This window comes from Schistocerca nitens, chromosome 2, assembly GCF_023898315.1.
Source record: "Schistocerca nitens isolate TAMUIC-IGC-003100 chromosome 2, iqSchNite1.1, whole genome shotgun sequence".
NCBI classification, from domain to species: Eukaryota; Metazoa; Arthropoda; class Insecta; order Orthoptera; family Acrididae; genus Schistocerca; species Schistocerca nitens.
In genome coordinates this window covers 36,414,433-36,430,249 of record NC_064615.1, presented here as the reverse complement: position 1 = coordinate 36,430,249, position 15,817 = coordinate 36,414,433, and the positions used below count along the sequence as shown (strand labels likewise).

At 40.1% G+C, this 15,817-nt stretch overlaps 1 protein-coding gene across 7 annotated transcripts in view; it reads left to right on the top strand.

The window, feature by feature from the left end:
* Positions 1 to 15,817, top strand: part of LOC126235704 (lethal(2) giant larvae protein homolog 1) — a 337,149-nt gene that overhangs the window by 238,838 nt on the left and 82,494 nt on the right. For 4 of the 7 annotated variants that reach the window (XM_049944460.1, XM_049944459.1, XM_049944462.1 and 1 more), the window contains 4 exons: positions 742 to 977; positions 1,514 to 1,803; positions 3,534 to 3,657; positions 11,551 to 11,699. In XM_049944460.1, coding sequence (XP_049800417.1) covers positions 742 to 977; positions 1,514 to 1,803; positions 3,534 to 3,657; positions 11,551 to 11,699 — 799 coding nt within the window. The remainder of the gene's footprint in view (positions 1 to 741; positions 978 to 1,513; positions 1,804 to 3,533; positions 3,658 to 11,550; positions 11,700 to 15,817) is intronic. The other 3 variants (XR_007544801.1, XM_049944463.1, XM_049944464.1) reach the window with 2 other exon arrangements.

Here is a 15,817-nt window from a genome sequence, read left to right as displayed (position 1 = left end):
AGGACACGGTTGCATTGAGAGGTTTCGATTGTCATACAGAAATGATTACCTTAATGCTTTTTTGAGCTCTTGACAGTCTTGCAGTAAAATGCCATTTCTTGGCATCTATCAGATGGTAGTGAAATTATTTACTTTCCTGCTGTTGTATACACATGTTAGGAGACCACTGACATGAAGTTCATAGAAGCTTCTTTCATGGCAAAGGAAGCTCTTTTCTTGGCTGGGGTTTTACTTGGCATAGCTTTTAGCTTTCTGTGACTAATATCGTTTATGTAATAGGTTGGTACTGACAGTGTCACTTTTCATTTGGTTACGCAGCAGAAATCTCAGTTACTTATCTAGACCTTGAATTTTATATTTGAAATTCTGTTGCTACCATATGTTGTAATTTTTTGCAGACAGCAAGTAATATAGTGTTTTTTTCCCCTCTGCTAAGAAGGCTACAAAAGAATAATCTTTGCAACAATACAGTGGCTTTTTTGCACCCATAAGACATTGTCAACAAAACATATGTGAAAAATATCTAAACTTCTCTGCCCAGTGTTGTACATAGCACATTACAAGGACCAGTGGGTTTTTTGAGAACTTCTTTAGTTTTGCTACTTGCAATGTAGTTTACTCCTCTCCGTTCATTTTCATATAGAGTGTTACACAGATGAGAGGAATCTGTAATGTTATAAAGTGCTGCTTTAGTGCTAATTAGTTTATGTATGTGGCTGGTATTTCTTTTCATTGCTTCAGATATTCACATTGCCAAGCCTTAAGCCCTTCTGCAAATTTAAACTTACTGCTCACGAAGGTTCTCGTGTGAGAAGAATGAGCTTGGCACATTTTGTAACTTCAAGGCCAGATCGTGGTGCACAGTACTCAGAATGGTGCATAGTGAGTCTCACCAATCTGGGGGACTGCATAGTTCTCAGTGTTCCTGACTTAAGAAGGCAGCTCAATGCCGCTGTTGTTCGACGAGAAGATATTAAGTGAGTATTGCAGATATTACAGCTTGTTTTTGTGGTACTTCCTGAGCTAAATTGTAACATCTGAGTATTGTTGGCTGTTTTCATAATAAGAATTATAAGTTGCCCATGTGGAAAAAAATGGTTCATGCTTTTTCCATGGTTCATGCTTTTTCCAACTTTCATATGTGCAGTAGACATTACTGAAATTGTGCCTGAAACATGGGAGGCAAAGATTTTATAGTAAACAGAGTACTTGATTGTAGCAATTTCATGAATTTATTCAAGCCATTACTAATTATGTATTTATCACTGTTTCTAATAATAATAAAAAATAATTGTGGTAATGATGATCATACACTTTATTCTGGATGTTTCTGTGTAGATGATGATGGGAAAATTTGTGTTTTCCAAACAAATGAGTTTCTTATTGCAACTTTTCAGTTTTTCAATTGTTAGTGTTCATTTTCAAAAAGATTTTGTAGAATGTGGTAATAGCAAAGCTACACAGTTAATGATTTATATTAGTTCATAACCTTTATGGTTCTTTTTCTCCTTAGTGGAATATCAAGTCTGACATTCACACGGTACGGAGAAGCATTTTATTTACACTCCTCCAGCGAGCTTCAGAGGATAACACTATCTGCTTCAACACTGTTATATCCACGATGCCGCATTGATTTGCCAGAAGGAGCCAGACAGATACCAAAAGAGGAGGAAACAGAAGAGGAAGAAATGGAAGTAGCAGAGGAAGAAGAAGCAGAAAATGCAAGTCCATCAGCTGCTGCTAGAGATCACCCACCTGCATCACATACAGTGAATGGAGATGCTACTCATGAGGAGAACAAAGGTACATGAACAAATGTATATTATTGCTGTAACCACTATGCAACATTTTCCAATTGAGTTTCTCCATTACCAATGCTTGATTCAAACTGATTGTCACATATTGAGGAAATGCTTAGTTTGATCTTTTTTATCATCTGTCTCATTCTGACAAAAGAAGTTGATGAGACCGTGTACATCAATAGCATGCCTAGAAGTACCAATATGCCACCCACGACTGTAATCATGTATGTGAAGAAATTATGGGAATCTTCAGTTTTCCACCATGCCCCCTGTCTGCTTTATGTTCATTTGTGGGTACCTTCATGATCTACATTGATCAAAAATCCATTTTTTCAATCTCTCAAAACCTTTCTGCTGCCCCATAAATAAGTCTTACCAACTTCTTTTTCCATAGTGTGACGTTCTTGCTACTCCTTTGGTAGTTCCTCTAAAGTCATAGTACATTTTACATTTATTAATCATCCTTAATCCATTTTTCACAGCTACCTTTATATCTGTTAATGTCACACCTTTCATACAGTCATTATGTGCAGACAAATATGCAGTCTCAGTTCATTGTTGATCCTTTCCATTTCCTACCACATTTACTTGACGCTGTACATAACTAGGCTTTACATTCTGTTTCTGCAGGACCCACTGGCAATTTCCTGTAATACCCAGTAACCAGAAAGGCACGATCTGCCCTCTGGCAATTTCCTGTAATACCCAATAACCAGAAAGGCATGATCCGCCCTCTGGCCAAGCACGATTCTGAATTCTTAATAATCTTCCCATAGACTTCAAGATACAGCGTATTGCACCACTTTAGGTTCCCTGCTTAGCAGTTGACAGAAGTAGGAAGATGGGATACATCATACTGTGTATCAGTAGTGACCGTCATATTTTGCAGTCAACCATAGTAGAGTGGCTCCTGTCCGTTATCATCCACCATCACCTCCCACTCCATTTGCAGCCCCCTTGCTCGGCAGCCCCCCGCCCCCCACCCCCCTTGCCCCTTATTGTGACCCTCCTTCTGTCTCCATCACCGCAGCATGTTGCTCAGATTGCTTCTTGTTGCGTCGCAGCTGCACAGCACTCGGACCCTTTCCTGTCACTCCGCTGCCGCCGCCACCACTACCACTGCAAGTCGTCAGCTCCCTTATTTTCCCTCCATTATCACACATCTTTAGACACCCTTCTTGTGCCTCCACAGCACTTCATTGGGGCTTATCTTCTGTCTCCATTGCCGCGGCATGCCACTTGGACCATTTCTTGTCTTACTGAATGTTTCTCAGGCCCCTTCTTGTCTTTCTGCTGATACATGTCACTCAGCCCCCTTCTTGTGCCTCTGCTGCACATCGCTTGGGGCCCTTCTTCTGCCTCCTTTGTTGTTGCATGTCACTCTGGCCTCTTGTCGCGTCACAGCCACCCGTCCCATCTAAGTCACTTGGAGCCCTTTGTTGTACCATCACAGCCACATCTCCCTCTTGCCCCTTGTTGTCCCGTGCAGCCGCACATTACTCCAGCCCCTTCTTGATACCTTTGCCATCACATGGCGCTCGAGCCACTGCTTCCTCCCTCTGTCACGGCATGGCACTTGTTTCCTGTCTTCTCCCTCTGCTGTCGCGTGTCACTTGGCCTCCTTCTTTTTCCTCTGCAATTCATCCTTTCTTTCCTAGTACTATGGTTCTTGTGTATTGTATCAATATTTTTTTTTTTTTTTTTTGTATCAAAATTTTTCCTTCCTTGTAGATGTAGAACCAAAATCAGAAGATGGAGAAGAAGCAAAGGAAAATGGTGCAGAAGAAGACAGAAATGACATCAGTGCCCTCAGTGTTGGTGATATCACTATAGATTCTGTCAAGGATCATTTGCTGTAAGTACATCATATATTTCATTAATAGAAGGAAACCTCACAGCGAACTATTGCCACTGCTTTCCTAAATTTGGGATGGAAATAAGAGATAGATACGAAAATTCATCAAGGCAGATTTGTTAGTCAGTTTTTAAGTTCAAATGGGGATGTTCCATTCCTGCTGATACATATTTACAAGTGAAAAAAATATTCCTAGATTTTTGTAACTATTATTTTCTTCATCAGGAGAAAAAATGGGTCTGCCAAGATTAGAACAACAACCTGTTGTAAGTATGAGTGGAGACAAGATGGAGATGAAGTGGCAGTAGTATTCTGAACATTAAACATATCACTCCTTTTGTTTCTCTTTTAATTTTGGTTTTATGTTATTTTTTCAAAACAGAAATAAAGGGAAAGTAAGTCTTAGTATTCTGGTATTAAGGCAGTCAAAAGGTGAGTATACTGGTAATCATACAATTGTGAGGGAACTTTCACCACTCCCAGTATACATGTTGTTGTCATCTTAATTCAATATTTTTCATGGAGTGGGGGGGGGGGGGGGGTGTAACATTGAAAATGGGTGTACTATTTATTAGTCAGATGCTAAAAACTGTCAGATATGTTACATAACCTTCATTGTTGTTGTTGTGGTGGTCTTCAGTCCTGAGACTGGTTTGATGCAGCTCTCCATACTACTCTATCCTGTGCAAGCTGCTTCATCTCCAGTACCTACTGCAACCTACATCCTTCTGAATCTGTTACCCTCCACGGTGCCCTCCAATACTAAATTGATAATCTCTTGATGCCTCAGAATATGCCCTACCAACCAATCCCTTCTTCTAGTAGAGTTGTGCCACAAATTTCTGTTTTCTCCAATTCTATTCAATACCTCCTCATTAGTTATGTGACTACCCATCTAATCTTCAGCATTCTTCTGTAGCACCACATTTCGAAAGCTTCTATTCTCTTCTTGTCCAAACTATTTATCGTCCATGTTGCACTTCCATACATGGCTACAATCCATACAAATACTTTCAGAAACGACTTCCTGACACTTAAATCTATACTCAATGTTAACAAATTTCTCTTCTTCAGAAACGCTTTCCTTGCCATTGCAAGTCTACATTTTGTATCCTCTCTATTTCGACTATCATCTGTTATTTTGCTCCCCAAATAGCAAAACTCGTTTACTACTTTAAGTGTCTCATTTACTAATCTTATTCCCTCAGCATCACCCGACTTAATTCGACTACATTCCATTATCCCTGTTTTGCTTTTCCTGATGTTCATCTTATACCTTCCTTTCAAGACACTGTCCATTCAGTTCAACTGCTCTTCCAAGTCCTTTGGTGTCTCTGACAGAATTACAATGTCATCGGCGAACCTCAAAGTTTTTATTTCTTCTCCATGGATTTTAATACCTACTCCGAACTTTTCTTTTGTTTCCTTTACTGCTTGCTCAATGTACAGATTGAATAACCTTCATTACTTTTTGTAATTAGGGTGGGTTTTTGTGAGTGATGCGTTCTGAAGTACTAATTTATTTGGTAGTAGCCCAGGAGTTAAAATTTGAAATGCCTCGGTATTTCAGCACTTTCAATTTGTACCAATGTAACAGAAATATGGTGTTCTTATTATTTGTAGGACCAATTCTATAAAGTAGTTGACTTCTAATGATTAACACACAGAATGGCCTCAGATCAATCTGAACTCCAAGATCTGTGTTGTATAAATGTTAATCTTAGGTTATATCATTGTGAAGTAGGATCATATTCGACTAGTGAAATTTCTTGAACCAAGTCAGGTTCAACTGCAGTTGTCAATTCCTAGTGGCATTACAAAACAACACTTTTGTTGTGTGCACATATAAGTTAAAAAGAAGTAAATAATAAAGATGATGAAATAAACACAAAGAATGGTAAGTACATATGTGAACAACAGATAGACTGTTACACACTGAGCTTTCAGTCAAAGCCTTCTTCAGAAAAGAAAACACACACCCTTTCATACAACCAAGCACCCCCCCCCCCCCCCACACACACACACACAACCACTATTTATGGCCAGAATGCAATGATGTGTACACAAGCAGCTATTGGGAGAGAGCAGGGGACAGGTGGAGGGGTTAGAAGAGTCAGTGCTGCCCAGTGAATATGCGGGTCCTAGATGGTAGACAGACAAGACGGCTAAGTGCAGCCAGGCCTTTGATGGGGTAGGATAGTCGTGTGGCAGGACTAGATAGGAATTACTGGGCGGCAGGATTGGTCAGCTCTTGCATTTGGGTATTCATCAGGACTATGACACTTGCGGCAAGAGTTTGGAATTTGGAGTGGCATAGGGTTGGAATTGGAAGTTATTGAGGTTAGGTGAGCAATGGAACATCACTTTGGGGGGGGGGGGGGGGGAATCGAGTATAAGTAATCAAAGCCCTGACAAAATATGTGGTTCAGTTGTTCCAGTCCAGGGCAGTATTTTGTGACAAGCCATCTGTCGGAAAGCAGGTAGTGTTGGTGGTTTAATGTGGATAGAGATGTGAATGGAGCCATTAGAGCGGTGGAGGTCAATGGAACACCACTTTAGGAAGGGTAGGAAGTATCTTGTGTAGGATTTCCCTCATTTCAAGACAGGATAACAGGTAATCAAAGCCCTGGCGAAGGATGTGGTTCAGTTGTTCCAGTGCAGGGTGGTACTGTGTGACAAATGGGGCACTCCTTTTTGGCCAGTACTTGGGAGTAGTGGGAGGATTGGGGGTATGAGGGGAAATGGTACAGGAGATATGTTTGCAGATTAGGTCTAGAGGATAGAACCTGTCTGTGAAGGCTTTGGTAAGACTCTCAGCATACTGAGCAAGGGAGTTCTTGTCCCTGCAGATATGCCACCCCTGGCTGGCCAGGCTGTATGGAAGGGAATTTTTTTTTAATGGGATGACAGCTGTTGGATTGCATGTACTGTTGGTGGGTTTAATGTGGATAGAAGAGCAGATGGAGCCGTCAGAGAGGAGGCACACTGGGTTGAGGAGGACCAGGAGAAGCATATGGGAGAGGTTTTGAGGTTGTGAAGGAATGAGGAATAGGTCTCTTGACCCTGAGTCCAGAACATGAATATACCATCAGTAAACCTAAACCAGACCAAGGGTTTGGGGTTTTGGTGGGCTAGGAAAGTTTCCTCTGGATGCCCATAAACGGATTGGCATTGCAGGATGCCATGCAGGTGTCCATAGCTATGCCACCAATTTGTTGGTATGCCTTCACTCCAAAGTAGTAATAGTAGTTGTATGTTAGGATAAGGCTAGTAATATATATGAGGAGTGAGGTAGTGGGATTGAGTCTGTACCACATTGGGAGAGGTAGTGTTGAATTGCAACAAGACCATGGGCCTGGGGGATGTTGGTGTATAGAGAAGTGATGTCAGTGATGAGTACGGATCCAGGAGGTTAGGGGGCGGGGATGTTGAAGAATTGGTGAAAGGTGTGGTTGATGTCTTGAACATGGGAGTCTAGATTTCAGACAATTGGTTGGAGGTGTTGCTCAGTGAGGGGTGAAATTATTTCAGTGGGAGCACAATAATCATCTACAGTGGGACGTCCAGAATGCTTAGGTTTGTGGATTTTGGAGAACATGTACAGGGTGTCATAGGAGGAGGGGGGGGGGGGGGGGTGAAGGAATTCAGAGTAGAAGTTCTTGGAAGGGCTAAGGCTTTAAGGGTTATTGGAGGTTATGTTAGACTTATGGGATGGGATCTCTCTCACAGAGTTAATTGGTGGAGTAGTCTGACAATTGGCAAAGTGATTTGCAATGTCAATGATATAACCCTTGACTCCAGGAGGGAAGATTAGGTCAGGATCGTTTTTGAGGCTGTGTATGGTTTTCCTTTCTTGTGCTGAAAGATTGGTGTTCTTAGGAAGTGATGTAGGGAAGGATGGTTAGGTGAGGTTGGAGATAATGAATTCCTCGAAGGCTACCAGAGCACAGTTAAGTGGAAGGGGGGAAGATCATGAGTGGTGGCATGAACTGCGAAAGGCAACTTTAATGTTGAATGTAAGTTGGATCGACTGGCAGCAAAGAAGTGCTTCCTTTGCAGGGATCGGGGGAAGGAGAATAGGTCTTTGACAAGTCTGTCATGGTTAAATTTGGATGTAGGTCTAAAGGTGAGGTCTTTAGATAAGACTAAAACTTCCGTGGAGCTGAGGATTTTTGGTGGAAAGCTTGGCAATAGTGATTGTTCCAGCATGAACTGAGTTTAGTGGAGTGTTGGTAGAGAGTTTTGAGGGACGTGACAAGTGGAGGTCTTGGGTGCTGTGAGGGGTTGAAGAACACTTTGGGTAGGATGTGAATGGATAGTGGTGCTCCAAGGCATCAGTTGGATGCCAGCAGGCTGGATAACTTGCCAAGGTGTTGTCTTGAGTCTCTTCCAGGTGCTGTAGTGCAAGGAATTCAATTTTAGAGATGTGATAATGTGCTAGGGCTTGCGCAGTAGCAGTATTTTGTGGAGGCAGCTTAGGCAGTTCTGGGATGCGCGTGCCATCGAGGTGTGATTCTGCAGTACCAGGTTTGTAAGGGATAGGAGTTGGCAGGATTTGAAAAGGTGAAGGTCATTGTGAAAGAAGAGATGGGATTCACAGAAAGGAATTTTTATGTTTAGGCCATTTGGAGTGATTCCATGGTTTAGGCAGCATTTAAGGAACAGGATACTGAAATGGCCTTTAGCCAGAGAACGGGATATTTTCCTGAACTGGTGCAGAAAGAAGGAGTAGGGGTCGATCATGACAGGAATATAGTTGGGAAACAGGAAGTGAGGTAGGAAATGGGCAAATGAAGGCATTAGATGGCTGTGAGGAGATCTGGATAGTGGGAAAAGGAAAGATTGCTACTGAATGTAAAGATGGCATGTTGAATTGCAGACGCACAACAAAAAGACTGTTGCACACTGAGCTTTCAGCCAAAGACTTCTTCAGAAAATAAAACACACATACATGCACACAACCAGGTATGGTGCTTGTGTAAATGTGTGTGTGTGTGTGTGTGTGTGTGTGTGTGTGTGTGTGTGTGTGTGTGTGTGTCCTTCCTTCCATTTCTGAAGAAGGCTTTGGCTGAAAGCTCAGTGTATAATTTTCTTTTCGTTGTGCTTGTCTGTAACTTAACGTTTCGTCTTTACGGTGAGTAGCAATCGATCCTTTTCATAATTGCAAATATGTAAAAATATGCACTTCTCACTCCCCCACCCCCACCCCCACCCCCCACCCACCCACCCACACACACACACACACACACACACACACCTGGAGATGGATGAGGCATGGTAGCACACATATATTGGAATAAGGAAAGGGGGTTGGGGGATTGGTTAAGTTGAGGATGACAAGTTCCTGTGGCAGAGATAGATGTGGAAAATAAAACATGAAATTATACGAGGATCAGGGAGGAAATATGATAATATGAATAGTTATAATTATCAGCAGGAAGAATTTGGGGCATGAGGTGCTGCATCAACAGTCCACCCAGTCACATAGTTGTGTGTTGTGTGCATATGAGACGGTTTATAGTGTCAGGGCATGTGGAAGGTGATGAAATAACACAGGAAAGACACTGAGTAGACTATTTCTTTGAAGAATAGTAACAAAGGTAAGCACCACTGGGTTGTGGGATGGAAGAAAGGCTGTTAGGCAAAAATCAAACAGTGGAAGGTCTTGGTTGGAATATCAACAATATTATGAAAGGATTGATGGCTACTCACTGTAAAGATGACACGTTGAGTTGCAGACAGAGACAGAGAAGAGACTTATCAAGGATAGACACTTAAGTTATAACCCGCTAACTACTCCTTGCTCTCTAACTGCCAATTATATCCAGTCACCAAGACATAAACTACTAACAACACTACCCAACTACTCATGCTTATGTCTAACTGACCAGTAATCCAGGTACATGTGATGTATCCATCATATCTGTGCTAATAATAAAACTGCCAAAAGCATTTTGTGTGTGTGTGTGTCCAAACGTGCTAATATCCAAAACTATGGGCAAATTTTCATTAGGTTTTCACAGGTAACTTAAGTGTAGCTTGGGGCAACATATAGACTTCAGTTCATCAAGATCAGATCATAGAGGAAAAAAGATATTGTAATTTAGTTTCATCTTGTGTCTTTCTGTTTGCGGGTTTAAGCACGTTGTGTGTTATGGGTGTGGACCTTAGTGTCAGTTATTTTTGCATGGCCAGCTCTATGCGACTCTCTCCATACTACTGAAGCAAACCAGCTCTTGGCTCATGTCCCCAGCTATGATGCTTGACACGTATGCAAAGAAGCTTCATAAGCCAAAATTAAATTTCATGCTTATGAATCTGGGGCACAGCTGTACCTAAACATCCTGGCAATGCCGAGTTTCCCAATTATTAAGACAATATAACAATTTTCAGTACACTTTAGTGAACCACTGGTTCAATGACAACAAAATCCTAGCACAATTCAAAATCACAGCTGACAGGACAGAAACACTGTTGTAATAGAAATAATTTAAACTGAAAAAGTGATCCTTTAAGGGTTGCATTTTACCTACAGAGGTACACAACCCTAAAAAGGTATCTGGGGGTATTAAAATGTATGCAATCTCACCATATATAACTCAGAGATGATGATCGCTATTATCATTGTAGTGGTGGGGAAATAGGAGTAAATTGGGGCTTCAGGCCTGCATTTAGCTTCTGCCCATTTCTAATAACAGTAGGCCTGACAAAATTACTGCTTCCAGCTTTATGCATTTCGACTTTGAAAAGTTTTGAAATTGTTTTTGCTCCAGTTTACATAGCATATGTAATTTACATACACATGAAATTTAATGAATGTCAAATGCATCTTACAATTATACCCTCTCATCTGTGAATGTTTTCTTATTCCTTTTCTTAATATTGTCATAACACATTTTCACACATTTACAGTCACAAGTTCTCTTATATTCTGTGAATTAAAATCAATAGCAACTTTTATCCATACCTGTTCTTCTTCATTGTGTAACTTTTATCAGTTTGTTGCCTTTGTTGTGTCTCGTTTGTTTAACTTTTCTTTCTAACACTTTATCTTCAGTAGTAAATACTGATGTCAAAGCTCAATAATTGTGTCAGTAGCCAATTTTAGCACTGTTTCTAAGCATTTAGATCAACACTGAACCTCCTTCATTGGACCAAATCCTAGTGTCACACAATGGAGTGGAATCATGAACAGAGTTAAATTTCAGAGCTAAAGTCAAATTTGGCCGCCAGTAAGCAATGCTCATACCATCAGCCCCTGGAGAAATCATCCTCTGTTGATTTTTATTCTATTATGCTGCTGACTCCATGAGTGCATTGTATCTGAATGGTTCTTTAAGCAGTGCCATGGCCATTTAATTACAAAATCCACCATTTCAAATTGACACTCAATTTCAGACGCCCTTTGGAATGAAAAGATGTTAACTTACTTCCTGCACTGTGTTAGTGCATCGGAATCTATTGAATGTTGTATCGGGTGCTACAAGGTCCAAACTGATCATGAACTGACAGACAGGTAACATTTTACTTCACTGGCAGGCATTTGATGAAATAAACTTTGGGTTTATCTTATTTCCACTACTGCACAGTGTTTGCTGTACATACTTCTTCAAATATATTCTTGGAACAACTCACACTCACAGATTGTAATTCAGTTTTGGTACTGCAGTATAAAAATAAAAAAAATAAAAATCTGGTGATAAAATTAATGGTGACATAGGTTCTTAATGTATTATTCTAATTTTTTTATAATTTCTTACTGCATATAGGCTTTGGAAGAAATACACCACATTGAAAACTCACATCATTATGTGAAACAATACTTTCTGAAATGATAAGAAACAGTGCTGTACATTATAGTATCAGATTTGTATGTAGCTGGTGATGTTGCAGCACATCCACAGCCACAGAGGATGGCCGTGTTACAGAGTTGAAAACGGAGAGGCTGGAGCTGAACTCCCGGACAACAGAGATGCAGTCAGTTGTGATGAAGACCACCATCATCAGCAGTAGTGAAACAACGGTCATCAACTCTGCTGACAGTTAGTTTCTCTTACTTTATACATTCCTCCTCTTTTACTGCATCTGAAATGCATGATGAAACAACTGTACTGTACAGAGAGTAGTATTAATTTGTCAGCTGCTTCATAAAATGAGGATTGTTTATCTGTATATTGAAATATACTGGAGTTGCCAGTGCCACTGGCAATTTAGTGTAAAGCTCCCTTTGTGTTAAGCTACAATGCTCTTATCTAAATTTTATGAAGGCATTAGAATACTTCAATATTATTTTACTATCTCATCTGTAAATTTAAGCATTTTATTCATTTATTTAAATGACTTAAGGTGGCAATCTTAAAAAGTTAAAAGCTTTTGTATTTTTTTATTTCGCTTTTTTTTCACAAAGTTGTATGTATGGTTTGCTTTTCTACATATGAGAAATAACAAAACCTCATTTCCTTTTTGTGTGTATTGCATGTAATTTCTTTCAATATACTTTTACAGTTTTATGCCCTATAATAAGTATGGTAGCTTTTTTGTTGATAACTTTGAGCTTTCCTCTGGGCATATCACTCACAGGAAATATAAAATTCTGCAGTCAGTCTCTCTCTCTCTCTCTCTCTCTCTCTCTCTCTCTCTCTCTCTCTCTCTCTCTCCCTCCCTCCCTCCCCCCCCCCACCCTCTCCACCCCCGCACCCACCCACCCTCTCCACCCCCCCACCCACCCACCCACCCACCCCCTGGCCCCCAATTGCTGTAATAACAATTTCTTAGCTGAGACAAATTTTCCATTTTTATAAATGACTTTCCAGCACATTCAGTTGGTAATAGCTGAACTTCACTTTTATAGAAATTGTATACTGTCAACGTACACAGTCATTCACAGTAATTTGTTCAAACAAAATATGTTGCAGTTACATTTTGCAGGGTGTTTTTATGAACATTCTAAGGTGAAGTTTTTGCTGTGTACAAACTGTTCTCACCTTGTGTTAAATCAGTTACAGTTGCATGCACAGTTTATCAGACAATCAAACTAGAGTAATTAGAAATATTGCATGACCATTACTGATAATTCCATGTGTAGGCAGAAATGTCATCTATTCTCTCACTAACAACTATTGATCTTCATAATCAATGTGCACCTGTCTCAAATCATCCTTCCTCCCGTGACTACATCCAACGCCTCTACACCTATCTGCACCAGTTATGCTGTGCACTTTACTTTGGCTTGTATGATAGTGGCAGTAAAATAGTACCATCAGTTTAAATGTCCAGGCAAGATTAAGTTTGAGAGATTCCCGACACAAGTTAGAAATATGTAATCAGTACAAGAAGTAATTAAGAGAGATTATTGAAGATATCCATTCACATCAGGAGTATGTCATCAGGAATCAATTTATAGATAGGAAATACTAGTAGGAGAGGCGTAAGAATTGATGTCAGAAAAGTTGATCCATTACTGGATGAACATAGGAATGAGAAAAATGAAAATAATGTGTAGTGCATGGGATGAGAGACTAAAAAGCAGAAGTTAAGTGTTATTGCCAGAGATTTAAATCTTTGTTTATTTGATAATAAGCTGTAGGTAGGAGGGCCTCCTGAAAAGTGATGCCTCTGAAGTTTTTAGTGAAAACTCTTAAAGCTTTTTGAATAAAACAAATGTTATTAACTTTCTTCATCTTCATTCTTTGCGTCAGCACATTTGCGGCACCCTGCTAGTAGTGGGTTCAGAATTGTAGCTTATAACATGGTGTGCAACGTAGTTATGTCAGTGTGAGAGAAACAGCATGCTGGAATCGAGTTTCAAATTCGAAGAGGTTGTCCACACATGGAGCACAATCTCCTTCAGCACGACAATGCCAGTCCGTGCTCACATCTGCAACAATCCGGCACTTTGGGTTCACTGTCATAGATCATCCTCCATATAGTTCTGACTTGTCCCTATCTGATTTTCATCTGTTTTCAAAACTTAGAGAATATTTTTTAAGGACTTGACTTAAATAGTGGCGATATTATGCAAGCAGAGGTGGAGATGTTTATCTGACAGCAAACTCAAAAACTCTACAGTGACAGTATCAAGGAACTGGTCTCTCAATAGGAGAAATGTGTTTGTCGTCAGGCTGCCTACACTGTGAAATATATATGTAGACATGAAGAATAATTGCGTAGAATCTTAATAATGTTTGTTTTTTTATTCAAAAAGCTTAAAGGATTTTTATGCTAAATTTTCACACTCATTACTTTTCAGCACGCCCTTGTATTAAGTACGCCCTTTTTTTTTCTGTCATGGTGTAAGGACATCTGCAAAGTGTTTTCAGTTTTCAACAAGGAGTGTGTATCCAAAAAGAGCATAGAAATGAAATAAATGAAAGATGAGAACTGAAAAAGAGATCAGACTAAGAAGGAAAGGAATACATATTAAGGAAGCAGTAATGAGATTATAAGAAAAGCAAACAGAACACGCACAGCAGGTTGTTGACTGATTTGAGGGTGAAACTGGAAGAGGGGGGGACTAGAACGTATTGGATCCTATTTATGACAACTTACATGTCAAAGAACTAGTTCCCTTTTGCAGAATATAAATACACAGTTGTCGAGAATGTGTTCAAAGTGTTGGGCAAAATAAGGAGATAAATTGGTCCCTTACGTTAATTTTCGAAAATGTGGTATCATCTACTGCTAGTGTTAAAACGATCCTTTATGATTGTCGTTTATTGCCGCAGAATGTGTGGTGGTTTAGAGAGAATAGAATAGCAATAAGGCTGTACTGTTTTTAACATTTAGTGAGTTAGTTATTGTGGGGAGGGGAGAACCTTGTACATACTTGAACATTTGAGAGGGACAGGAAGAAAGAAGAGTTGACATAAATTAGTCATCAGGGCAACAGTTTCCTACATTGGTAGTAGGAGGCTCATAATGAGTTCTTCTTAGTCTGAAAATTATGGTGAATTGATGAATATTGGCAGAAGTATTACAGGCAGTTTAAGTTATAATGTGTTATAAGAGATGTAAGAAAAGGAACATCCTAAAACAATTGAAGAATACAACTAAGTATGAGTTGTTGTTGTGGTCTTCAGTCCTGAGACTGGTTTGATGCAGCTCTCCATGCTACTCTATCCTCTGCAAGCTTCTTCATCTCCCAGTACCTACTGCAACCTACATCCTTCTGAATCTGCTTAGTGTATTCATCTCTTGGTCTCCCCCTACGATTTTTACCCTCCATGCTGCCCTCCAATACTAAATTGGTGATCCCTTGATGCCTCAGAACATGTCCTACCAACCGATCCCTTCTTCTGGTCAAGTTGTGCCACAAACTTCTCTTCTCCCCAATCCTATTCAATACCTCCTCATTAGTTATGTGATCTACCCATCTAATCTTCAGCATTCTTCTGTAGCACCACATTTCGAAAGCTTCTATTCTCTTCTTGTCCAAACTATTTACCGTCCATGTTTCACTTCCATACATGGCTACACTCCATACAAATACTTTCAGAAATGACTTCTTGACACTTAAATCTATACTCGATGTTAACAAATTTCTCTTCTTCAGAAACGCTTTCCTTGCCATTGCCAGTCTACATTTTATATCCTCTCTACTTCGACCATCATCAGTTATTTTGCTCCCCAAGTAGCAAAACTCCTTTACTACTTTAAGTGTCTCATTTCCTAATCTAATACCCTCAACATCACCCGACTTAATTCGACTACATTCCATTATCCTCGTTTTGTTTTTGTTGATGTTCATCTTATATCCTCCCTTCCTTTCAACTGCTCTTCCAAGTCCTTTGCTGTTTCTGACAGAATTACAATGTCATCGGCGAACCTCGATGTTTTTACTTCTTCTCCATGGATTTTAATACCTACTCCGATTTTTTCTTTTGTTTCCTTCACTGCTTGCTCAATATACAGATTGAATAACATCGGGGAGAGGCTACAACCCTGTCTCACTCCCTTCCCAACCACTGCTTCCCTTTCATGCCCCTCGACTCTTATAACTGCCATCTGGTTTCTGTACAAATTGTAAATAGCCCTTCGCTCCCTGTATTTTACCCCTGCCACCTTCAGAATTTGAAAGAGCGTATTCCAGTCAACATTGTCAAAAGCTTCCTCTAAGTCTACAAATGCTAGAAACGTAGGTTTGCCTTTCCTTAATCTAGCT